At 44.4% G+C, this 27,045-nt stretch overlaps 1 protein-coding gene across 5 annotated transcripts in view; it reads right to left on the reverse strand.

Moving 5' to 3' along the window:
- Positions 1–27,045, reverse strand: part of efnb3b (ephrin-B3b) — a 117,951-nt gene that overhangs the window by 48,477 nt on the left and 42,429 nt on the right. For 3 of the 5 annotated variants that reach the window (XM_078936302.1, XM_023949033.2, XM_023949032.2), the window contains exon 2: positions 5,572–5,861. In XM_078936302.1, coding sequence (XP_078792428.1) covers positions 5,572–5,861 — 290 coding nt within the window. Of the gene's footprint in view, positions 1–5,571; positions 5,862–6,462; positions 6,501–27,045 lie in introns of those variants that run through there. The other 2 variants (XM_078936301.1, XM_078936300.1) reach the window with 1 other exon arrangement.

The following is a 27,045-nucleotide window of genomic DNA, read 5'->3' on the forward strand; positions in this document are numbered from 1 at the left end:
AAATAACGCTGGGTTCAGAGGGATTGTTTTATGAAAAATACAACTGACTTCTGTTACAATATTTTTCCAGAATCTAATGATCAAAGGACATTGCCAGATGCAGTGATGGTATGTTCCTAAACCAGTTTTACATTTTATACAAAGAGGGGAAGATTGAGGATTTAATCTATGCAGAAGCTCTGGAGTGTATTGAAGTCTGTGCAGAATTCTATATTGATTTTCTCTAAGTCTGTTGCATGTGAATACTGTCTTGGCAGATACAAAAGCTTTAGACCACGTTTTACTACTGAGCTCCACTCCCAAATCCCGGCTCCAAAGAATCCTAGTTCCTCCAGTTGAGAGGGGGTTTAAAAGCATTAATTGTTCGTGAAAAAGTGAAATAAAGTTCTTTTTGGTTGTGGCATCGTCATTAAATTTAATAAGGAAGTTTTCAAGGGAATTCAATATAGGTTGATCAGCTGGAAAGGTGAGAGATGATTTTACAAAGTGTCTCACTTGGAGAAAGCCAAAAAAGTGTTTCTGTGGGATATCATATTTACTTTGAATTTGTCTAAAAGACATAAAATCACCTTTTTCAAAAAGGTTACTTACAAATCTTAAGCCCTTAGTGTACCATTGGTCATATATACTAAAGCTTATACCTGGTGGGAAAGCTTTATTTTTAATTAGAGGTTGCATTGCACTAGAAAACTTCCTTCGTCCACAAAAAGTCACAATGTCACGCCAAACCTTAATTGTAGTGAGCATAACATTATTGTTCTTAACCTCAACTGGGAGACCAACTACATCTGTGAATAAGAGACTGAGAGGTGACAATGGGTCACAACACCAACTGTCCACAGCTAACTCCCCCTGATGTAAAAAAGCGTGTAACCACCCCGACACTATTCGTGCATGACAAGCCCAGAAATAAAATAAAAAATTAGGAAGAGCCTGACCCCCCCTCTCATATGGCAGTTGTAAAGTCCTAATTTTCAATCTAGGTTTCTTCCCATGCCAGATAAACTTAGATAAGCATTTCTCCAGTTCTGAGAATGTTTTCCTATTAATTTTGAGAGGTAACATTTGCATAGGATATAGTACCCTAGGCAGAATATTCATTTTTATCAAACTTATTCTACCTAGCCACGACAATGGGAGGTCAAACCACCTATTAAGGTCCCTTTTCACCGAGGCCAGAACTGGACCAAAATTTAATTTGTATAGTTCAGCAATATTTGCACTAACTCTGATACCCAAATAGGTAAAGCCAGTGCTTGACCGCCTAAATGGAAAGTCTAATGGAGGAACCCACTGTTTTTGATCCGCCAAGAACAAAGCTTCAGATTTATCAAAATTAATTTTATACCCGGAGAGCTGACCAAATTTGCCAATAATTGCGGTTAACACTGGGATCGATGTCACTGGGTTAGTAAGAAATAATAGCACGTCATCGGCATACAGGGAGATTTTGTACTCCGTAACTCCTAATTTGACCCCGGAAATCTTAGGATTGGTTCTTATGGCTTCCGCTAATGGCTCCAATGCAAGCGCAAATAATAAGGGGGACAGCGGGCATCCCTGACGTGTTCCCCTGCCCAGGGGAAACATGTCAGAAACTGAACCGTTAACCAGTATCCTTGCAGCTGGTGCCCTGTATAGTAATTTCACCCACCGACCAAATTCAGAACCCAAACCAAACCTGTCAAGAATCTTGAATAGGTACTCCCACTCCACCCGGTCAAACGCCTTCTCGGCATCTAATGAGATTGCTAAAGCCCTGTAGTTTGTGTTTTGTGAAAATTGCAGAACATTTAAAAGGCGACGTACATTTGAGTGGGAGTATCTGCCCTTGATAAATCCTGTCTGGTCAGACTTCACCAGTGATGGCAGAACCCCCTCTAGTCTCCTCGCCAAGATTTTTGATAAAATTTTACAGTCAACACCAAGCAGACTGATTGGTCTATAGGAGGTACATAGATCTGGAGGTCTGTTTTCTTTCAGAATTAGGGTAATGTGGGCAAGATTCAGTGTGGGTGGGAGCGAGTCCCGCCTAAAGGCTTCCAAATACATATTTAATAATGGTTGTGCAATATGTTTGGCCATTTTTTTGTAAAAATCAGCCCCAAATCCGTCTGGGCCAGGGGCCTTTCCAGCCTTTAAAGATTTAATTGCCTCTATGACCTCCTGAGTCTTTATAGGTCTGCAAAGGTCTGATCTGTCTAGTTCAGATACTGTTGGAAGATTAATATGGTCAAGAAAGTCTTCAGGGGGGCTGACAGCTTCTTGATATTCGGAAGAGTACAGTTCTTGAAAATATTCTTTTAAGATTTTACTTATTTGTTTGGTTTCATAGTGCAGGTTGTTTTTTTTGTCTTTGAGGGAAGATATCAGATAGGATCTGTTTTTCCCTTGTGCCAGTCGGGCAAGAAGGCGTCCTGGTTTATTACCTGAATCAAATAGTCTGTGTTTTGCATAGAATATTGCCGTTTGTGCATTCTGAGTCAGTAGTTGGTCCAGAGCTGATCTAGCAGCATCGAGTTTTCCGAGCACCACTATGGCACGGGACTGTTTAAAATCCCTCTCTAGAGTAGCAATGAGTTGTTCAAGTTCTAACTGTCTGGCCAGGGTTTTTTTCTTTTTTGCTGCAGTAAAAGAGATGATGGAGCCTCTGAGATATGCTTTACCTGCTTCCCATAGAGTGGAGGCACTGACCTCAGGTAGGTCATTTTTGGAGATCAATTACGTAATTTTAATGTGATACGTGAGCCGTTTACGTGATATGCATCGGTGGAACATGCGTGAAAAGTCCGTTACACGTGGAACGGTTGTGGAAAGCCACAAATTTACGTGTGCATCTCTTAAAAATCACACACAATTGCATAAGATTAACGCAATAATTGCATTTAAACTACATAAAAGACGTGTAAATTTAGTACGGACAAGCAGTTCTGCTTGTGGCGTTATGCAACACTACTTTACCAAAAATGTAGGTTTATGTTACTAAAAATTACGCCACTTTACTAGTAATGTAACGGAAAGTGTTTATTAACGTAACATTATCGAACACTTTACATAAAGTACGTAGAAAATTTCATATCAGCGCAAAGCTGCTTTTCCCCTCTTTGTTGAAAATACATTAATTGCGTAAAAGGTTGAAAAGTTACGCTAGATCAAAGAGCGTCAACCCCGGTGCAAAAGCTCTGACGTATAGGGGTAAACAAATATGTGACGATATGGGAACAACTGGTTCTTTTTCCGAAAAAAAAAATCACAACTTAAATGTGAAAGGAAACAGTAGTGAACCCACACAGCTCCTGATGGATTATGGGTAAAATCTCCCGCTTATTTGAAACGTCAGCAGAGGATTTTCTTTTGTTGTCGTTGTTTTAGTTTATAATCACGATTTGACTCTTTTGATACAACGCTTTAACTTTGCGAGCATCAACCATGACTCAGCAGTTCCTGCATTTTGGTTCACAACCTGTATATAGTCGTTTAAACGTCATTGTGAAGTTTGGAGGCAGAACTGTAGCTTTAACTGCCAAGTACTTCACACACAAACGCGATAAAAGACTTTTCAGCGACCAGCTCCTTTCCTTGTTTGTAAACATTTCAGATCTGATTACTGAAGTAATCTGATTACATACTGTCATGCGTTTGTGTAAACAGAGTTTTTATATCTGAGGGACAGCGAGTGTCTAAGTGGGAGCACCAGTGGTCCTGAGAGGAAGGTGAATTTGTGGAGAGTTGTTGTTTTTCCGCCAGAAGTCACCAGAAAACCTGAAGGTTGTCGGTTCTGCTGTGGATCAGGAACCCTCCTGCGACGCCAGGAAGAGGTGCAGCTTCTTCACAAGTGAGGTTTTTTTTTTCTTTTTTCTTTTTTTGCACAGGAGCGAGTTGGTGTTGAACTTTAAAAGGATGCAGCACATAATGGTGCGCCGAGGGAGCGCGGTTAAATTTAGCTGTCTGAGAATCTGTTTCATGCAGGCCTGTGAAGGAGGGCTGCTCCACTTCTGGCCGCATTTGTGCGTCACCGAATCGAGAACGAGTCCGTCCTTTCCTCTGTGCTTTTCGGGGACAAACTCCTGCACATTGATGTGCATTTGACGGATTTTGGAGGCAAGAGTCTGACCTCTCCTCTCAGGTGAGGCGTTGGTGAAAGAGTGCTGGAGGAGCCAAAAAAGGAAGAATCTTCGTCTTGCCACCTTCGTCATAGCTCGGATGTATTTTTGTTCAAGCGTCTGCACACCTGACTGAGGAGATTGGAGGTGCGTGGGAGGAACCAGACGAGTCTGTCTTTGACTTCTTCCAATCCTGAGGTGTTTTATTTTCATAGAGTTGCAACTCCATGAAACATAAAACACTTGCACGTATGCAAGCAAGCATGTTTGCTTGCCTTTCTTCAGTTGCGACCTCTAAACACTCGCAGTACCGGTTTTCCAAAACAACCCGCAGGTTCCCATTGCCTTGCAGATGAGTCGGTGTGATAAGAAAGCATGGACCGCCCTGCTGGGTGACCACAGCGGAGGACGAACTCCAAACAAACCTGGCGTGCAAACCCAAACAAGCTGTACTCTGGTCGTTTGCGGTTACCGCCAAGCCGCCACCGACAATAAACAGCTGCTGGACAAAGGCAGAGGGACAGCTCGCCATTGTTCGACCCTGCAAACTAAATCCCACACTAGTGGAAGGAAGTGAGGAGGAGGACAGAGTTAAGCCTTAGTCATACTTATTGGTGGATAAGGTGAAAAATCTTCAAACCTGTCGGGGCACGCAGTTGACAGTTCAAAATATCGAGGCCGTAGACCAGACAATGAGGTTGTAGACCAGACGACGACGTCGTAGACATGACAACGAGGTCATTGACCAGACCATGAGGTCATAGACCAGACAACAAGTTCGTAGAGCACACAACGAGGTCCTAGACCAGACGACGAGGTCTTAGACAAGAGAAGGTCGCTCGCAGAAAAGGGCTTTCTGCGAGCGACAAGTTGTAGCGAAAAACATACGCGACACGTAACCCAAATCCTGCGAGCTGAGCAGGTAGCCCGTTAGTGCTGTTCATGTGATAAATGATTGTTCTAAATGACCAAATAAGCAATCAGAGTGTAGTTCGTGGATGTCCCACAAGCACTTAGGTACCTCCTGAACATGTGTACGCATTGGCGTGGGGTCAGTAAGGATCCAGTATACGCGCCGTCTGACTGCATCACCCGTCTGTCATAATTGAATTTGACCAAAACGCTCTTATTACAGCATATTACTCCAACATTCGCCCCATTCTGGAATACGGCAGCATCATCTGATCTGGGGAGACCAGCTCACAATTAAAAGGCTTAGAGAAGGTAGAAACCAAATGATCAACATCCCTTAACACAACCCGTTATGAACCTAGCATCAGAGGAACTACAAGACACACCTCCATGGGCAAACGAAAAACCGGCACCCCTGTATGGGTCAATCCCCCGTACAGGTGCATGTGACTAAGGCTTTGGATCCACCAAAGCTAAGGTGGCGTTAGGTCTGCACCTTCATCTGTTCATTTTTATAGCAGCCTTTCTGTATGGAACAGCTGGCAAAGAGGCTCACCGATGATGTAGTAGTCGTGCATGCTCTTGAACTCATGGCCCCACAGGTTGGGGGAAAACTCCTGGAACTTGATGGTGAAGCGGCGCTCGCGGGTGGGCTCGTCGCAGGTGAGCACGATGTTGGGGGAGCCCATGACTTCGCAGCGGTCCGCCTGCTCCCGTGACGACACCAGGTACAGCTTGTAGAACTCGTACTCCGGCGTGGACCTGGCCGTGTCCAGAGGAGGGCAGATGAGGTCCAGCCGGTCCCCGATCTGAGGATACAGGATGTAGCCCTTGTCGTCCTTGAACCTGGACGGAGAGAAAAACAAGATGGTTCAAATTAGACGGCAGAGTGAGCAAGGATTTGTTCATTCGAGTCTGGATCAGACACCTGTTTTCGCTGCTGAACGAGCAACAGATGGGTCCTTTAGCTCCCATTCCCAAAACAACTTTACCTTTTATTCCCCCCTCCCTCACGAGAACAGGTGTCTGTGCAGAGCAGGAGCTGTCCAGTCCACAGCACAAATATGATGATCCACACAGGGAAAATACACTGCCAAAATAAAAGTCTACACTGCCAAAATAAAAGTCTCCTAAAAGAGTTCAGAGACAGAAGACGGAAAGGTCCAGATCTTTTTGGAAATACTCCGATTTCAACAATAAAAGCTTTTATTTAGGAAAATATTCAACTGATCAAACAGACTCGAAGCTTTTATTTATTTATTTTTTGCCTCTTTCTAGTTTTTGCCTTTGAAAAGGCACCTTTGTGAGTCCAAAGCACACAAGGACGCAAACCTGGAACTTCTACCGTCTTTGCACGTACAAGAACCTTCTGTCTGGATTTGAAATACTACAGCTGAAGCCGCCTGGAAGCCTCAACAACAGCCTGTTTAGTCAAACGGATCTTTACCCGGGTTCGGGTGAATTCTCCATCCTGATTGGCTGTAGGCTGTCCATTAAAAAGTCATAATGAACACCTAAAGAAGAAAGTTCCAGTCTCATAGCCTGAATGTTCAATCTCAATTGCGCTGGCCTAAAGGGCAGTTGGTAACCGTAGCAACAGAGACTCAGAACATAGGTGGGCATATGTGTTAATAAATAATTTCATCAGTAACTACTGAAAGATGTTGATATGCATTTTATGATCTTAGTTATTGGTGGATATTTCTTCAATCAAAGTTATCCGGGAAACTATTTTCCTCTAACATGTCCTGACATTTAGCTTTCCTCCGCTGGTTACACCAGCTGCTGCAGAGCGATAGAAAGATTTTAGCAGCCGTTACCATGACAGCCCATCATGTCGCGTATTCAGTGTAAAAAACCTGAACTTGAAAAACTAAAATGACATGATTAAAGTACTAATGATTGATTTAATATTTATTTTTTGTGTATGTAACCATAGTATTAGCAGGATAATGCCCAAGGAGGTGTCCGCTCTAATGGACACCTTCTTGGGCATTATCAATTAAAAATGTTTAAATTAATTTGACTACTTTTCTCCAACCCCATCATCTGTTCTTTGGTTTATAATTGAGTAACAAACTTATTTTAGTTATTTCATGGAAACAAAACTGTTCCTCAGAGAAACCGATTCTAGATTTATTCGTTTTTTATTGATAATATTACTATCCCAATTTTGGTAACTTTTAACATTCATCATGAAGTCGATGGGTAGCCTGAAAGTGATCCCACAGAGTTTCCTGGAGTTGATTTGTCCCCTGATTGTCATCCGTCAGGTTGATTTAATTTTCATATTCTTATCTTACTTGTCTGGTTTTGTAGATATATTTGTGGAATATAAAGAAACATTTTCCTGCTCTCTGGAAACATCTGCGTCTTCTAAACGTCAGTCTTTGCTGGAGGATCTCCCGCCTGAGCTTGTTTCCTTTTCCCTGCATCTCGTGGACGTGGGAAGTGGGGCGTGTCCATGCAAACCGCTCTGCAGCAGAACAAAGAACCGCCAGGCCTCCGAATCGGAGGCCCGCTCGTTTAATTAGCTTGGTAATTAGCCGCCGCGGTGATACTCTGTCCCCCACGTCAGGATGTACGGTGAGTAGTGTATGTGACACCTCCACCACGACTCCATGACAGTCCTACTCTGAATGTCTTTTGATCCGTTTTCAAAGTGGATCCCAGCGGTCTTTTAATTATGATTATGCCATTTTAGCCAAAAATTTTAAAAACCTGCGTCGTAGTGCTGCACGATATTAGGAAAACTCGCGATATTTACTGTATGATCAATATTGCGATACATGAACAAACAGCAAAACATCCAAAAACATCATTTCCATTTCACTGCTACAGTTTAAAAATTATACACCAAATGACCCCCGTCGACATAGGAGGTGAACATCTAACATAAAAGGGCTCCATCTGATTGGTCAAATGCATAAAGGGATTGCTTTGATCCGTCAAATACTTCAAGCTGCCATAAGATTGTTTTAGCACAGTTCACGACTTTTGCGATATGCGTATTGCACAGCTTAATACTGCGATAACGATAAATTTGCGATTGATTGTGCGAGCCTAGTGTGTCGTTGTCTAGGTCCTGCCACCCATAACTGAGAGCTCTCTGTTTACATGGTCTCCCGCTACACTCAACGATTTCAATAAAGAAATCCTCAGATATGCTCTTTTTGAGCTTAATTTCCCAATGACATCAGAAAAATGCTACAAAACCCAGATAAAACATGAGTCGTGTGTTTTTAAACACAAACGTTTGCTTTGATGCTGTCAAACGGACTCATCGGGGTTAAAATCCGGGGTTTCTTCCGCGTCAGGTTGGAAATAAAACCTGCCGACGGGCTGAGCTTGTTGCTCGCAGGGGCCGAGGAGGTCATGGCGGTTTTTACAGAAGCACAGAAGAACGAGTGAGTCACACACACATCCCTCCTCCCAGGACATGGCCATCTTTCAGGCCCAACACTCTAGAACGCTCTCCAATTCGAATCCTCTGAGAGTCTGCAGACATCATCTCTGTTTGGAAGCGGTGTTCCTCCTGTCAGGAAACGGGTTCGGAGTAGCGGCGGCTCACGCATTTGCAGCAACGGCAGCTTCTGTTAGTAATCTAAGTGACACTTTGATGTGGAGAGGAGGAAGCCTGTAAAAGTTGAGGAGCAGTTGTCCGCTGCCTCACAAGTCATTTCTGTTTTTTTTTTGTCTCCCGGCAGTAAAAACCTGCTTAATTATTCTCTGTGTTCTGCTGACAGACGAGCATTGGAGTATTGAAAATAAACAACGGAGGAGGTTATGTAAGTGCTCTGTCAGACAGGACGAATCATGCTAGTGTCACAGCAACTGACAGTTTCATTTGTTAAATTAAAGGCAACAAAAAAAAAAAAAACACCTTTCAGTTCAGCCTGTCAGGATTATTACATAACGGTTTAAGCTAGCTGCAGGCACTTGTGGAAAATGCTGTTTGTTTGTTTCTTCTGCAGCAAAATAATGACAAAAAGTAAGACGATTTTCTACTGTTTGTACCTTAAACGAGTTAGTATAAGTACTTCATAGATGGTAGTGCTACGAAGCTAAAGCCTTACAAATACAGCTGCCATTGCGCCATGGGGATGCATTGGCAGAATCCTTAAGATTAGCTGGCGCCAATCGATTTTTTTTAAAACCATTGCCGTTGTCATGAATGTAGACGGCTTTACGAAATCGGGCGGCCACAGGGCAGCGGCAGCCGGATCGCCGGCCGGCAGCAGCTCTGATTGGACGATGTCTAAGTGTCTCTGGACGGCGGCCGTCCACATCAAGTGTCACAGGCCGCCAGCTGCCCGGCAACTGGGGGGTTATATAAAAAGAGGGCCGTTCAGCACCACAGGTCGTTTGCAACTTTTGAGCGCACAATATAATCCTGTCAATTTAGAAATGTACATATTTTTAGACAACATGCCTCCCAAGAAAGCACAATGTCCTGTCTTCTTCGTATTTTTCTCAGCATCAGTTCGTCTGACAGTCGCCATGATGCCGTCAACGCCATGATGACTTTTGTGCAGCATCAACGCCGTCTCCCCCTTTAGACCCCATGGTTGCCCAAATCTCCAGATTGACGTCTGGTCATTCCCGTCGTGCTGCTACCGCACAATGTCTAACAGTCGGACGGAGGCAGTGGAACGGCACCACGGGGGGGCAAAAAGGTGGCAGGGTGAAATCGGCCGACTATCAGACGATTTTGGGGACCATGAAGACCCGGCTATGGGTCAATTTTCTCCCTACCTGCCACCCGCACCCACACAGGTGGTTGTCCCGAATGATTGACGATTGACGTAAATTTAGCAAATGAACACATTCTGTTTAGGAGCCACGCCATGGAGGACATTGACCATCCTCTACAGCCAATCAGGAAGCAGAATACAAAAAAAATGAAAGGTGAAAGGTGAACATAGCAAGAAACTACTGTAACAATGCGGACAAAAACAATTCCACTTAAAGGTTTTCCACTATAATAGATATTGAATGGAGCCATTATATTGGAGTGACTGACTTCTGATTTTGTTCGGGAACCGGCCCCCTAGTGGTCGCCCGATAAACTGAATTGGTTGCAGTTTTAAAATCAACCTTAAACAGGAAATTAAAGTGTGGATTGTTGATCAAAGTGAACATAAAATTTTCTATTAGCAAAAGACGTTTAGCTTAAACCGCGTGGCGCTAGTTATCTTTGAGACACTATATATCCGTAAATGTGAATTATTATCAAAATCTATTAAAGTTTTGAAGTTATGGAGATGTTTTCCTTCTCACTTTTTTATCTGCTCCATTCGAGATCATGTAAATATGTCTGATTTGTTTGTATCTTTCATCTGCGACTTTAAAGTAAACGAGACGTGAGCTTGGCGCTTTGGCATGCGGTGGAAGGGGAACCGGAGAATGCAGACAGAACGGCGGTAGAGCTTTAGCTCAGACGGGCTTAGAGGCCTGCTGGGAAACCACTGTTCCCCTTCTCATTACCCAGGTCACTCGGGTTATCGGGCCACACTTGGACTGGAGAGGCAGGCACTCGGCGTCACTCAACACCCATAAACAGACGCGTATCTCGCCTTCCTGTCGGCCTCAGACTGGCATTCACACCATTTATAGAGGAGCAAATGTAAACACCGGCAAGTTCCCGAGGCGTCTGCAACAAGAAGAAATCTCTTAAACACACACAGGCCCAACAAAAGCCCAACTGCAGAACACAAAAGGTTCGCCCAAGCACATCCACCCACCTACGTCCAAACGCACAGGTTTAGATTTCCCTGAACAAGAATAACAAAAATCAACCGGCGTGCCTTTCTATTTTTTTTCTTTTTTCTCCGACTGGAGCACCTATCGCTTCCTGCACGGCGCATTGTGTCAGGTTTATCTGATGGTTTCCTGAGTCACAGCCGGGCTTCACTGCAGAGCAAACGCACACACTCAATGAGGGGACGCAAAACGCCACTGGGCATGTGCGGCGCTTGAAAATGAAAGACGGAGAGAGAGAAAAAGGGAGTAAAAAGGGAGAAGTTAGTGGAGCGAGAAAGCAGGAGAGAAAAAATATTGAACTAGCAGCAAATAGACCAAAGAAACAGAGCAGTTGGAAAATGTGACACACAGGGGGCATTTTTAGCATAGATTCACCTCTAAATTTACTCTTGGCGGTTCAATTCGATCACTGGACGCTCGTAGATGGTTTTACCGGGTCAGATCTGACCCCGGATCAACCTCGGCCACCAAAACTCGTATTTAAATATAAAACTCGTTTAAATGTTTCCCTAAAGGACTTCTTATTTTTAATGTACCAATTATCTACATTTTAAATAAAGATTTACATGTCTGTATGTCTTGGACTGGATTCAATCACCTTTTTCATCAATAATTTTAAGTTTCAGACATTGGAAAGTTGTATTTCTTTTAAAAAGTTGGGGAAATTATCTTTGGACCTTTCAAATTAAATCCTAAAGTGAATTTTACTCAGGATTCAATTTGATATTTTGATTTGGTCAACAAAATAGATAAAAGTGTTTTAAATGAGTTTCATTTTGGTTATAAGTACGACTTTGGTAAAACGCCGACGCCCTGAGGTTGTTGAATTTCTGGAGCATTATGGGTATTGTAGTCAGGAGCCTGGCGGAGTGATTCGTACCGTGCTGCAACATAACGAAATAAGCACTCTTCTCAGAGAGCGACTATCAAAGTGAAAAAGTGAAAGTATTGTTTTGTATTTTTTGTGTCAATAAAGTTGGATTTATCTGTTGTTTTTCTCTCGACAAAGGCTGATTTTTGCCAAAGACATGAAGAGTACAGTTCACTAGGAAAACTTGCCTGCCTCTATGCATTTTGGGTAGTGTAGTCCTAAAAATAAAAATAGCAATAACTGCATCCATCCTGCTTTTCTAAATCTGGTGTTCATGGCGTGAACGACACAATAAGGCCAGAGACGCCTAAATGACACTAAAAAAACAAGCTTAACTCTGCCATCGTCTACGCGATCAACATGAACGATTTGAAGGTAGAAGCAGCGGCTTTTGATGTTGGCTTTGCACCGAAACACTTAACCAGTGTTGCACAATCACGCAAAGCCGCTTTTCTCCAGCACACTATCAGCTGATTCACATTAACGCTTCAGTAATGTGAAGTGTTGCATGTTAATGCAATTCCAACGGATTCTTAAGCTGATATACAACACTTTAAACCAAAGAAAAATAGGCAGACAAATTTGCGTAAACTTGTTGTGCGCCTGCATGTCTGGAGTTCTCCACGTCTTGTGTAGACAACAATTTCCTTTGGGATAATCCATCCATCCATCCATCAGGATCGGAAACGTGCATTCAAGCGACCATTACCAATGAAAAGTCTACGTGTACATGTGTGGTCTTCCGTGTTCTCACGTTTAAGTATCGCTTGGCAAGTTCATCCATCCGTTCATCCATCCATCCATCTTTTTCTACTCATCCGGGACTGGGTCACGGGGGGCAGCAGTCTAAGCAGAGATGCCCAGACTTCCCTCTTGCCCCAACCACTTCCCCCAGCTCCTATGGAGGGACCCCAAGGTGTTCCCAGGCCAGCTGTGAGAGCGTGTCCCTGGTCTCTCTCTCCAGGGAGGCGTCCAGGAAGCATCCGGACCAGATGCCCAAGCCACCTCAACTGGCTCCTTTCGATGTGGAGGAGAAGGTTCTACTCCGAGCATCTCACCCCATCTCTAAGGGAGGGCCCAGCCACATTTCAGCCGCTCGTATTCGGGACCTCCTTCTTTCGGTCAGCGACCGCATAACTACAGACGCTGCTCTGAACTTGGCAAGTTTTTATGTCCGGCACGGCCATTGAACAAGCGCTGAAAGTTAAACCGACTGAACTTTGACCAATCAGGGATTCGGATTGGGTGGTGACGTACTAAAAAAGTACCAGCCCTTTGCAAATTGATCATTAATAATTGCGGTTTGTTTCTGGCCGGAATTTATGACATTGAGTCTTCAATTTATGGGAACAGAGCTGCTAAAATCAAATCTGAGGGAAGATTCATGAGCTTTGCACCGCTTTGACATTTGGCACTCAGCATCTTCCAGCTGTGAGTATAGGGACAGTGCAGTGTGAACATTAAAAAAAATATGCGACCCTGATTCCCACCTAAGAAAGATTGACTGTAAAGTTTATCCGGATGACAAATGTTTGGAGATCCCTGCGGTTGGGAGGGAGGAGGAGGAGGGGAGGCGGACCCATAAACAGCTTTATGGAGCTCTTCCACGGCTGCATCTAAATAAATCATCCCATTCAGAAGCAGCCCTGAGCAACGTTACGTTTTCTCTTCCCTCTTCTCTTTCGGGCTGGTTCTTTCCTTTCAGAGCGTCTCTCCTTTTTCATCTCTCCGACCACTCGGCCTCGCTGCCCCCCCCACCCCCCCACCCCCCCCTCTCTCTCTCTCCTTCCCTTTTTCTCAGCTGTTAACAATAGAGCCATTCATGTGGCCACACTTTGAAACATGGCATGGAAGGTTGGAGGGGGCCAGAGGTGACACCGAGGCGGAGGAAGAGGAGACCAAGCGAGGCGGAGTGAGGGGGGGGGGGGGGGGCAGCTTTCAGGCCTTTTCTTCTCTGAGCTCTTTCATGGCAGCAGAAACATCATTTTCTCTACCGGGCCTCGCCCCGCCGCAACCCCCGAGCTGAGCTGAGAAGACTCAAGTGTCAGCCCCCCCCCCCCCCCCCCCCCCGACCCCTCCACACCTCCACCGCCCCCCTTAATGCTTGTCCATCTGCGTGTCGTCTACCTGCTCCTGACAACATTTTGCGGATTCCACAGCAGGAAACCCGAGACTGAAGCCGGGTTCACAGGTGCGTCAGGCAGAGCGCCAACAAGGGACGGGGCTGTTTTCTGACCAACATGGGGGGTTGGAGGGGAAAAACAAAACAAAAAGAATACACAAATGAGTCAAAAAGTGGAGACAACGTTTACCGAAAACCAAACCAGGAGACGCCTCAGAGCAAACCGAGCAGCTGAGCGGAGACATTCGGATTGAGCGCCATTGGCTCCGGCGTTGGGGTGGATTTATGGCGGGCTCTTGCACATAAAGCTGTCCTAACTAATCTTGCGGTATACACAAACGCAATCAAGCGCGCTGGGGCCCGAGATGACCCCCCCCCCCCCCCCTTCATCTTCCTCCAAGCTTTTTTTAATGTACACACGCTGTCAAATGATTGGGAGGAGCGAGCCAAAAGGCGCTCACCCGCCAAACACCTGCAGGCCATCTAGTAGCCGTCCAAAGTAAATCCGTTGGGTCTCATTTAGTGGAGAGCTTCTCTCTGACTTTCACCACAAAGAGCAAACAGTCATTTCCAACATTTTACTTTTAGCTCTGATGAGGTAAAAAAAGACTTCCATCCAGACCCGCAGCATTCATCTCCGTCCAGCTAATGACTGTCCAATCAAGTCCCGGTTTAACCCTTCAACGACACGGCGTTAGCTGCAGTACTGACGTACTTTGAGTCACCATAACTCTAGAACCGCTTATGTAATTTCCGTCATTCCAACGGAATCCGACACAGAGAACAGCAGCTCTAAACAAATGTGCAAAAATGAAAACAATTAAAGGAAACTAACAAATTCTAAAGCGGTGATAAGCAGATTTGCGTTGATATGCTAACTTTTACGCTAGTACAATATTTACGCAACCAACATAAAGCAACTAATTACGAAGTGGAGAAATGCAGCTCTGCGCAATTATCGTAAACCCACAGAATGACACAGAAAAAAAGCCGGTGACATTTAAAGTGAAACAGAGCAGCTTTCGGCTAAGATGTTAACTCGTAAAATGTTGACGCAGCTAACGTAAACCAACTAGCATAAACCAACTAACGTAAAACATTTACGTAAACCAGCTAACATTAAACAACTAACGTAAAACATTTACGTAAACCAACTAACATTAAACAACTAACGTAAAAACAACAAACGTAACCCAACTAACATAAAACATTAACGTAAAACAGCTAATGTAAACCACTTAATGCAAAACATTAACGTAAACCAACTAATGTAAACCAACTAACGAAAAACAACTAACTATGAAGCTGAGAAAAGCAGCTATATGCTGCAACGCTACATTGTTTGTTAGTAAATTCCTTAACGTAAACCATCAGACTCACTGACGCAGAAATAAAAATTAGCTTTGTGTCGATTTAAATTTCGTAAGGACTTTACGTTCTTAAAAACTCAAGTCAAAAGATTTTGAAGTGGAAAACAGTGGCTTGCGTTGATATGCAACATTTCACGATAGTTTAATTAGGCAATTAATGTAATCAACACATTCCGAGGTAGAGAAAAGCAGCTTTGCACCAACGTGCAAGACTTTACGTTACTTTACTGACATAATGTTGCATATCAGAGCAAAGCTGCTTCTCTTTGCTTCAGAATTCGTTAGAATTTCGGAAATCGCATTACCGGTTGAAGATAGTTTGAAGAGCGTGGTTGTTTCTGCTTTTAAATGGTTAAACGCTAGAAAGAGTGAGGAATGGCCACTCAGGTACAGAAAAAGACATAAATGTAAAAAAATGAACCTCTTGGATCCAGTGAGGGGCAGTTTTTTGAGAAAATATTATTTCAAGCTCCACTTCTGGGTTCGATCACCTGCCTGGACGGGGATTTCAGAGCTGGGCACCGGCACAGAGAGGGGAGCTTACTCCCGTTTTTTTTTTTTTTTTTTTTACTCTCGTTTGCTGGAGCAATCACCCGCAACTCCCAAACTCCAGCTAAATGTGAAACACATGCTCCAGCATATATAAGACACGAATCCACATCATTGGATCCTGACGCGGGCTTTTGGCAGCTCCACGGCCTGACCCGTCACGCTCTGCTCTCCTTACCTCCATCTCCCGCCTGCCGCTCCATCTTTGCCATAAAAGATTGAGGAGCTTTTAAATTTTACTCATGTTGTGCCCTTTTAAAAAAAATTTTTTTAATCTTGACCTCATCTTTGATCAGCTCTGTGAGTGAGAGGGAGGGTTCGAGTGCATGTGCGAGTGCTGCCGGTAAGCCGTCGCACAGCCTGGGTCAGACTGCAGAGCTCGGAACAAATCCATGCTGCAAATTACCGCTAAAAAGCTGATCGTCTGGTCCCCCTTTAAAAAAAAAAAAAAGGTTCCTCCATGCCTCACATTGGAGATCCTGCGACTGCAGACGGAGCGGCTTCTGCTCCCATAAGTGCAGACGGTTTTAAAATAACCATAATCATTATTACTGTCTTCATTAAAGAAGCATATACCCCGAAGAAGAGCTGCAGAAAGTGGTCTTTGACTGTGTGTATGGAGCTGCAGAGGGATGGAGACACATTTGGATGAGATGGAAGGAGACAGAGAGGAGTTAGGAGGAGACGCTGAGGGGGAGAGAGGGAGCCGTAATGTAAATTGATGAGAGTTTGAGTCTCTTCGAGCCGTGGCCCAGATACCTCTGAGCATTTCCATTATGGATGAAATGTGGATTGGATGGATTGGAGTTCCTCAAGGAGTTAAGCAGAGAGACGGAAAGTTTTCCGGGATGACTTCAGTTGGAGGCTGGATGAACGAGAAGCTGTTCAATCGGGATGTTAATTCATAAAAACGTGCATTGCTTTAACCCTTTAACACTGGCAACAGTCGCCGGCAACAGCGCAACAAAACGCTCTTTGAAGTACTGTAGCTCTTCGACGGTTTATGCAATTTTAGTAGTTCCACCAGATTCTGACACAGAAAAAGAAGCTTAGCTTTACGAAATTTACTTTCGTAAAGAGTTGTGTAACGTCAACAGCAAATGCGATCTTCAAACTATTTGTATCTCTTCAACTGTACTCGCGTTTGAGGTCATTTTAACAGATACTGACGCACAAAAAAGCAACTTCGCAGTGTTATACAACACTTTACGAAATTTCGTAAAGGTTTTTGTACTCGTAAAGTGTTGTGTGACAGCAACAGCGAAATAACACGCTCTTTGAACTACTGTAACTCTTAGACTATAGACGCAAATAGGGTAGTTCGAATGGATTCTCACGCAGAAAAAGGTAGCAGTCAGACAACCCTTCACGAACTTTATCTAAGTTCGTAAAACGTATAAAGACAATAGCAAAATAACGAGCTCAGTTTCTGATTTTTGTTTATTTTAGATTAAAGCAAAACTGGAGAGATCTTTTCACAGTGTAGCTTCATGAAATAATAAAAATGTATGGCATGTCTTTGCTAATTCCTTCTTCTTGACCTTGTCAGACATCAAAGATGGAAAAAGACCCAAAGGAGAAATTATGAGACGTCTAGAAATGAGTTTTTAAAGAAATCTTCAACATTACATCGTTTTCAACAGTGATTCAGAAAAAATAACATTTTCATTGAGACAAATACTGAATGTTTTGTGAAACCATCTTATCTTTGACATCACAGAACCTCTGTCATTTTGTTTGCAATATTTATCTTATATTTCAAAATAATTTGTCCCGACTTTAGATGATTGGAGAAAAATAAACGGAACCAGAGGTGAAAATGTTTTTTTGACTGTAGTTATAAGTTTTTATTACCTTTAATACCGCTGGTGAATAAAAATAAGTCATGCTCTTTGAATTTGTCAACCATTGACACAATTCCGACGGATTCTGACGTGGACAAAAGTGGCTTTGTGTTAATTTGCAACTTTATGATATGTAAGACTTAACGTATTTGAAAATAAGAAACACTTTAGAAACTTTACGATATGCAACACTTTATCAACATAACGATTTGAAACACTTTACGTACTTTTCATTTTGCAACACTTTACATACTTTAAGATTTGAAATACTGTCAACTTTACAAAATGCAAAAACTTGACGTACTTTACGATATGCAACACTTTACGTATTTTACGATACGAAACACTTTATCAACTTTACAAAATGCAAAACTTTATGTACTTTACTTAACGATATGCAACTGTTTACTATATACACAACTCTACGTATTTTACATTACACTTTGCATACTTTACAGTGAGCGACACTATACATAATTTAAAATATGCAACATGTTATGTTGTAAAACAGTGGCAAAAAGCTGCTTTTTTCCGATTCAGAGTCCGCTGGATTGACGCTAAATGTGTAAAAGAGTTCAGATAATTCCGAGAACATCAACTAAAGTTCTGGTTTTAAGAGTTAAAGTTATAGTAGTTTACCTTCAAGGCGATGATAACTGATTTGCTCATGTAAAAGGCCATCTAGTGGCTACTCGGTGAACTGCATTTGGCTCATGTTAGTTTCGTTTTTGAAGGTGCTTCAATGTAGAAGTTGGAAGGTCGCTTCTCCTTCACAGCGTCAAACAAACTGAGCAACCATTATTATATTAAACAAGGAAATGTTTTATTCCAAGTGACACTCGCAAAAGTTTGTGAAACACGTGGATAAAGATCCAAAAGAAGGAACAGCAGCATCACAAAGAACTCGCCTGCGGAGATTTATGACCGACATCTCCAGCTGTTTTTGTGGGAAAATAAATGGAGTGAAATGGATGTTGAGAGGAGATAAAGGTGAAAGGACAGTCCGTGTCTGCCACAAGCAGCGGCGTGAACAAGGCGACGGCAGCACAAGGTTGATGTAAAGTCAGTGCTCGCCGGAAAGCCCCCCGGGAACGTCGGTGGGTGGGAAACGACGATGGCTTTAATGGCTCCCATATGCTGAGAGCAGGAGAAGGAGGGATGAGGAAAAGGGAGGAAAAACGGAGGAAACGTTGATGAGGCGTGCAGCAGGAGGAGCAGGAGGTGGCAGTCAGCAGGAAGGGAGCCTGTTTGAATAGTTAGTTGGCATCATGGGACTCTGAAGGTAACCGTGTCCTTGTCATGGCTTGACACACACGCATGTGCGTGCACGCACGCACGCACATCCGGAGGCGCCCGCTGTCCGGAGGCGGTCCAGAAGGCTGCGGCGTCCGTGTCACATCCAGTACATATCACACGCCGGATAACCGCGGCGAGGCGGGATGGAGGCCCGCTGGATGCCTTGGCATTTGAAAAGAGCAACTTCACACACACACACACACAAAGACACACTGTGTGTCTCCCCCATAAAAACACAAAAAAGCTCATCCTTCATCTCCCGGTGCCCCTGCTGCGTTCAATACACTCTGTAAAACACAATGCCGCAGACGGGCGTATCACGGCAGGCTGAAACTTGTCGCAGCGGAAAAAAAAAGGCAAACCGAAGACAAACCGACTAAATAAGCGCGGAAAAAGACTCCTCTTCCTCTTTGAAGGCACCGAAGTGCGCTGCCATATTCAGGTCAACAGAAACTTTCCTCCACGCTTCCTCGCCTGTCTCTCATTTGCATCCCCCCGTTGACTTTTTTTTTCTGTTTCTTCACCTTCATGTCTCCTGCATCTCCTGCTCTTCTTTTGATTCGATTCTTCTTTTGACTCCTGCAAGTGTTTCTTATAAGCGACTTCTAGAAACTTCTCTGCTCTCTCCACTTTTTTTTCCCCCCCTCTTGTTTTTCTTCCCACTTCTCTTTTCCACAGGCCTGCTCTCTGGTTTGAAACTCCTCCAGGGTATTTGTTTTCTGTCGAACGCTAGAATGTGCAGGAATCGCACATTAAAGACAAATGTTTATCATCCCGTCATGATGATGTTTTTGCTAGCTTTGGAGTCGATCTCTGAGGCTTAAGTTGGTTTGAAATGTGTTTGTTTACCAGCTTTAAGTCAAGCGTCATCAGACCACTGCAGCTGACCAATCAGGGCACACTTTGTCTTCAAGGAAAAACTCTTTTTTTCTACAATGAAAACTGTGCTGTGAGCACTTTTAAATAAAGGTTTTTACAAATTCATTGTTGGTAGCATGATAAAAGTTACATTTAAAGGTATTTACATACTTTTGTCGATAAGATTTTATCTGTAGAGGTAATTTTTTTTGTTGCATGTAATTATTTGCTTATTTCAGTGATGACATCATTTGGGTGGGCGGAGCCTGATCAAACTGCTGGAGCTGAGTTACACAATTTAAGATTTTTTAGACCATTATTCTCTTAAATCCTGCTAAAGATCTGACTAATTTAAATTGGGATGTTAAATACTTAGAATCAAATAAAATATACTAAACTCTATTGATAATGATAATAATTTACAGTATTTTTACAGTTTTGATAGCAAGCGAGCTCTTAACCCTTTACAATTGTAAGGGAAAAAAACACGCTCTTTGAACTGACGTAACTCTTCAACCATTTATGGGATTTCATTAAATTTGCACATTACTGTCGTTAATCAGCGCTTTTCTCAGCGTTATTTGTGTAAAAGGTCAAATTCTTTTCAAAGAGTGTCGACACTGGAGCTAAAGGGGTTCAGTATTTGCTAACTGACTGTAAATGAGAACTGGACTGAGTGACCCCTCCCACTTAATTATTCAAGTTATGAACTGGCCAATCAGATGCCTCAATAAAAGTAGGTGGTGCCAGCTGGTTCGTAACGTTTGTTTGATTGACAGATTTCATGTACCGTAATTTCCGGACTACAAGCCGCTACTTTTTTCCTGCGCTTACAGCCTTGTGGCTAATTCAGTGACGCGGCTAATTTATGGATTTAATTAGCGGCCGCCATGTACGTACTTTCGAACTCAGTGAATAGTTTGAATTCTCCATCTAACACCAAGCACGAGGCATTTTTATTCAACACACCTCTTAGCAGCCAAACAGCATGGACTTGACTTCAGGTCTTAGACACTTCAGTCATGGTTCAACAAAACGAAACACGCATGCCCGGCCGCATCCCAGAATCCTTTGGGGCCATGAGACCCAACGTGCACGTGATCGCCGCTACATTATGATGAAGCTTTCAAGTTAAAAGCAATCGTCTAAGGAAACCGTAAAAGCGGAATTTTGCTTTGAAAAACTCACAGCCTCCGTGTGAGCTGGAGACATCTTCTCCTGCTGATTGAGCTGCGGGGCCGATGGCAGTCTGATGGCTCCCACACGTAACAACGCATCCGCCCCTCATACACAAAACGTACAGTATTAAGTCCGATTGCTTTGCACAGAAACGATTTGCTCCATCCACCGGCGCAACGGGGAAGAAGTGCCCCTCCCTGAAGCCGCCCTGGCCAGAGGTGTCGGAGTAGATAGGAAGGGGAGACAAGGAGCGCGCGGGGCGGGAGCGGAGCGCAGAGGCGTCCGCGGAGTGCAGAGGCTTCTGAATTCTGACGCACGCGCCGCACTGAGGCGCGCGTATCACGCTGAGGCGCGCGCTTTTCAGTCGCCGCTGCTTTATTTTACCGTTGTGTTTTCTAACCAGTCCTGTTACTCCCATAACGCTGCTGCGACACAAGCGGAAGGAGAGCTTTTCCCGTTCACCCCTCCATGCACTGCTGCTACTTGCTAATTCTTAAACACGTACAACAGAATGGCGAGCCGGGCGTTGGCCCCGCCTTTAGCCCCTAAGACTCATGGGAAATGTGGAATCGCGGATGTAAATTTCCTCATTATAACTGAGGGATGTAATGTTGATTATATGGTTACTGTTTGTAATTTTATGTTAGATACCTAGATTGTCAATAAGTAAAAAAAAAATGAAATAAAAACACCATAACTGAGGGACTTGTGAACAGAATATAGGTCCATGCTGTTTGACAGATGTCGATACACTCAAATACGTGACCCAGAGGCAAAGCTGGCACCACCCACAATGTGCTAATGAACTGCACTCACTCTGGGATGCTGGGCGTGATCTGTCAGGATGACAATATCGGCTAACACATGCGCGGCTTGTACTCTGACGCGGCTTGTGTATGTATAAAAGCAGTCAAACACGTGAATATGGGTGGGTGCGGCTTGTAATCGGGTGCGCTCTGTAGTCCGGAATTTACGGTAGTTCGATTTTAAGCCGCAGTGGTGTGGCCTTCCAACAAGCTCACTCCTGATTGGCGAGAGTGGTTGCCGTAGAAACACTGCCTCAAACCGACAAATCCCGCCTATTGACGATGTCTGGCTCCGACGCGGCGGCGTCTAAATGGCGAAAATTAAGGAAGGAAGTTATTTTATGGGTGACATCACACGCACTCTGTCCAGTTCTCGTGTACAGTCAATGGAACTAACGTACAGATTGTGGGCGGAGCTATGCCTGACCAATCAGAATTTTTCTGGAGTCAAATTACTGGACATGATTTGTCTCAACACACCTACAGCTTTGTTGTACATTTTTGAGCTTCAGGGCATTTTTGGAATCAAAAACCATCGTGCTTAAATGTTGCAATAATTACTTGTCTTGAATTTATTTGTATTCATTCATTTTTTTGATAAAAAAAACCCTCATGGCCTTAGGCAATAGTTTTTCACCCCCTCCCTCACAGCATCCCTAATCTTTTTCCATTCTCTAAACCACCTCTTATTCCTGCCTCCCCCCTCCCCCAAACGTCCTCCCTGTTTTCAGCATGTACTCTGGGTAATTTACAGCAGTCTGGATTGGTCCCATTACGGTTGGTGTGGTGGAGGTGTTAGCTGACGGAGACCCGCGCACTCTGACAGCTCCGCGTGTCCGCGTGTGTGCGTGCCGACACGCAAACGTATACACCTTCACGTGCGCAGAAACTGGAGGTCGCCCTGGGGGCCCCGCGGCCTGCAGACTCCCTGTAACCCCCGCCCGGCTCCTCAGCATCGGCCGTGATAGCCTGCGACAGCGCCTGCATGAGTGCGCCGGGGCGAGCACGCACGGAGGCAGCTGCTATGTGCATCGAGTGTGAGAAAGGTCCTCCACTCGTTCACTCCAAACACCTCGCTAATTGAATTAGGCCGCGGCGGGACGCACAGACATGACGGTTGTGCCGCATGCAAACCTCTACTCTTCATCCCTCTGGGAGGGAGGGGGCGAGGTGAGATGCTGACCTGCCGTGCCGTGGGTCACCTTCATTTCTAAAGTGTGTGTTTGGGGGCGTCCACATGGATTCATGCATGGAGGCTGTGCACGACCCCCCCCCCCCCCCCCCCCACACACACACACCTTCTCATGTGTGACCTGATAGGCCTACCCATGTATGTGTGTGTTCGTTTTTCCTCTGCAGGGGCCACAGGGTGCAGAGAGTCTGAAACGTTAGCTAAAGGCGACTTAGCTTAAGCTCCACCGGGCCACGGTGTCAGGAGTGCAATGTAACCAATAGGGGCCCCCGGGGCCACCAAGTATGTGGGCCCCCAGAGACTTTTTTTCTTCTTTTAAATCAAGCAAGCAAAAGAAAATGAACGTAGGTTATTACTCGCTTTTAACCACATATTTGTACGTCTGGAATAATTAACCAAAAGCTTAACCTTAAGACTTTTGAGGGCACTAAAGGGTGGGGGGGGGGGGGCCTTACACCAAGCATGTTCGGTCTAAACCACACTATATTCTTTTTTTTAGGCAGGTGTGAAAACTCAACAAACCAGCAAACGTTTGTCCACGAAAAAATATATAAAACAGCCTGTGTTTACTTGCAAGTGAACCCTGGTATGTTAGGGGTACAGTGTGATTGCAGATCAACAGTAAACTAGCAATAAAAGTGGCGCAAATGCAGTTATTTTGAAATGACGGTGTGAAATCACTCGTATACTTCATTGGCAAAACTTGAATATTTTTCGCCATAATCTTTGCTAGCTGACACAGTTTGAAATTACCGGGTCTCTGGGACCACGGGGCCAACTTTTTTTTGTTTTCGTTTTTTTTAATCAAAAGTGTTCCTTATGTGGGAATTCTGAAACCCATTTCCTGTGGTACATGACGCTCAAAAATGTGTCCAGTTGTTTAAGTTTGACTTTGGTAAACTATGAAGCCGCACCGCTTCATAGATTGTGGGAGCATTATGGGTACTGCAGTCAGTAAGTTTTACTACTGAACAATGTTGAGAGTTGATGTCAATGACTTATCTGTTGTGTTGCTCTCTGTGAAGGCTGATTATCGTGGAGAAAAACATGAAGAAGCAGTTCACAAGTAAAAATGTCGCATTGACCCCCATCTGACAAATCCCCCCTTCTCTTGGCACCTCTGGGCATTCTGGGTAGTGTAACCATACAACATTATTTAACGGTTTTGTTTCGCTAAATGGATCTAACCCTAATCGAAAAAATGTGTTTCTATTCCGTTACTTCTAATTAGCTAATCCAATGTGTTGTATAACGGCACTGAGCTGCTTTTCTCCACGTCAGAATCAGTTGGCGTTACATTAATTGTATAAACGGTTGAAGAGTTGCGGTAGCTTGACGACTATTTGTTATTTGGCGTCACCAATGATATCTCCAGTATTAAAGGGTTAACCCTTGCATTGACGTGTTCTCCCTACCACAACAAAGGTGGATAAAGGTGGAAAGATTTCATGTAATCCATGGACACCAGTGAAGATCACAAATCATTGAAGAAAAAAGGTTCAGAGCACTGTCTAGTGGGTCTAGATGACCCAACTCCCAATGTTAAAGTGCCTAGGATAGCACAAGGGTTACAGCTAAAATTACTGGATTAGTTTGACAGTAAGTTACTTTAGAGTTTAAGAAAACCCATTTAAGGGTGTGTTAAAAATGAGTTCAACACTAGACAAACACCTGCTGTTTGCCTGATTTTTAAAACAAAAATCTAAAGCGACAAAGGAAAAGTTCTACAAGTCTAGTCGAGTCGAAATTTTACATTTAAAGGCAATTTTTAGAATTATTGATGAAAAATCTACGGTCAAGTCCTAAAAGTTTTAAGGAGGAGTTTCAAAAGATCTTTGAGGAAGTCTCTTAAAGATTCGTCTCCATTTGCTACTTTGATTTGTCGGGACTCGTTCACAAAAACATGTTGGAACACGTCCAATGAAGGAAAACATGCACCTTTGTGCCGACACCTAAACTAAAGTATGAAAGCTAAAATGTCGATGTACTGTACAAGTTCCTAGAAGTCAGAAAACCCAACTTCCAACTCCAATTATTACAGTTATTTGTCTGAAAGTTGATGAAATGAATACAACAAACACTTTCCTAAACTCTTATAGTTTCTGGTGCTGGAAGTTCTTTAAAGAAAACATCTGGGAATGCAGTTAAAAAGTTTAAATCAAGGGGGGGGGGGGGGGGGGGACGTCTCAGGGTATGGAAAAGGATTTACATTTCGAAGAAGCAGTCAAAGGATATGTGTGCGTTTTCTGTGTGTGTCCCCAAAGGAGGCTTGTATATCTGTAGCTCTGCCTAATCCACCATTGAAAATGGGAGCCTGGCCTCCATCGGCTTCCCCCACAGCAGCACCAACCCCCTCCCACAATCTCAGCTTCTCCGGATCGCATCTTGAAGCGATTTTGGGGCTCAAACCCAACCTTTTCTCCTTCTCTCCTCATTTTTCCCTCTCTGTTTATAACTTCTTCCTCCACCCTAAAAGTCTGATTTCCGCAACGGGGGAAGAGGGAGACGGGTTTAAAGACCCTCTCCGACCTGTCGTTAAAAGTGTTCCCCGGGGTCTTTTAGTTATGATTTTTGCCATTTTCAGCCAAAATCAAAGAACCCTAGTCATTTTCTAGGACATAGTTTCATCTGTAGTCTATTAGAAATTCACCTTGGAGTTGTGGGCATGACCCCCCTCCCCCTTTCCCGTCACCCATCTTGCTAGCTTACAGCCCCTCACACCGCCAATCTAACATTAGCGGTGCAACAAAACTGTCGAGCATCACCAGTGCTGTCAGTTATGAGCCAGATTCCAGCTCTGCTCGCCGCGTTTTGCCACGTCTTTTTCAAACGACTTGAATGTTTGTCTGCTCCCGATTTCCTATTTGAATAGAGAAATACTCAAAAATGCTCGGCCCCATATTACCACAACACCACCACCGTGTTGGACTGTTGATTTTTCTCCCGTGAATTTCATCCTAGTGGGTCTTTAAAGGAGGACGCACTCGATCCTGAAAGGCCTTGAAAGAAAGCACACCCATTCCTGTCAGAGTGAACGCCCGCTTCTTTTGGGGGGGGGATTTGGGGCCCGTCTAATACCCGCAGGTAAGCAGGTGAGCTGTTTTCTTAACCCACATCAGCTCTTCTTCTCCTTGTTCTCTTTTATCAGCTTCTATCACTTTTTTGTCCTTTGCTTACCTTCAGGCACCCCCACCCCCCTCCGCGTCCTCCCCCACCACCCTCCCCCTCCATGCCACTCGTAGTGTTTGAAGCAGAGTGTTTGTCTCTAGGGCTGGATGATTGACAGCTGAGAGAGAGCCAGGCAGCTCTCTGGTGACAGATAAGGACTTTGGCTCTATTACGCACCGGGTCTCACACAAACATTTGCGCGTAACGCACCTCCCGACGTGCACGCCCACGCCGCCTGTGCGCGTCCCACGTCGCTCGAGTTCAACGGGGAGCAGGAGGAGCCTCGTTTGCATAAGGAAGCTGGCGTGTAAAATAAATAAAGAATCAGATGAATCGAGGAATAAATAGACGAGGAGGGGGATGGGGGAGCGCGGCGTAGGGAGGAGCGCGCGCACGTGCACGCTCTGTGTTCTCAACCCCTGGGCTCCCCGAGCGCAGGGAGCAACGGTGCAGCAAGAGGAACCGGCCGAACGCTCAACAAACACGCACTCCCGAGTCAAACGTGAACTAAAAGCCCGAATCATTATGCTAATAGAAAAATGAAAGCGTCTAAAAATACTTTTTTTTTTTTTTAATTCCTCCCTTTGTTTGAGGGAGCTCCACAGAGACCGCAGGAGGAGAGGTTTGCGCTCCCGTCTGCTCTCCCGCTCCTCATCTCTGCTTTGGAAACACTCAGCCTGCATCAAAGAGAGGACTCGGATTGAGTGCGACTGCTTCAATTTGGCACACAACACACACAGAGACACACACACACACACAAAAGCCTTGGCAACTTGTTGATTGACAGCTGAAAGTGAGAGGAGGATGGCGCACAAACAGGTGCGACATCAGACGCGGCAAAAATGAGAAAAAAGTGGGGAAAAATAGATTTCTGGGAGGAAGAGGAGGAGGGGCTGCGGCGCTACAGGTGCGAGCGGCGTGGGAGGAAAAGTGAGTAAGGTTTAATTAGGACAACCCCCTGCTGGGGGGGAAGGGGGGGGTCAGGTTATATGGATGCCATGAACAGAAAAGA

This window comes from Oryzias latipes, chromosome 18 (genome assembly GCF_053564925.1).
Source record: "Oryzias latipes strain Hd-rR chromosome 18, Olatipes_Hd-rR_3.1".
Taxonomy (NCBI): domain Eukaryota; kingdom Metazoa; phylum Chordata; class Actinopteri; order Beloniformes; family Adrianichthyidae; genus Oryzias; species Oryzias latipes.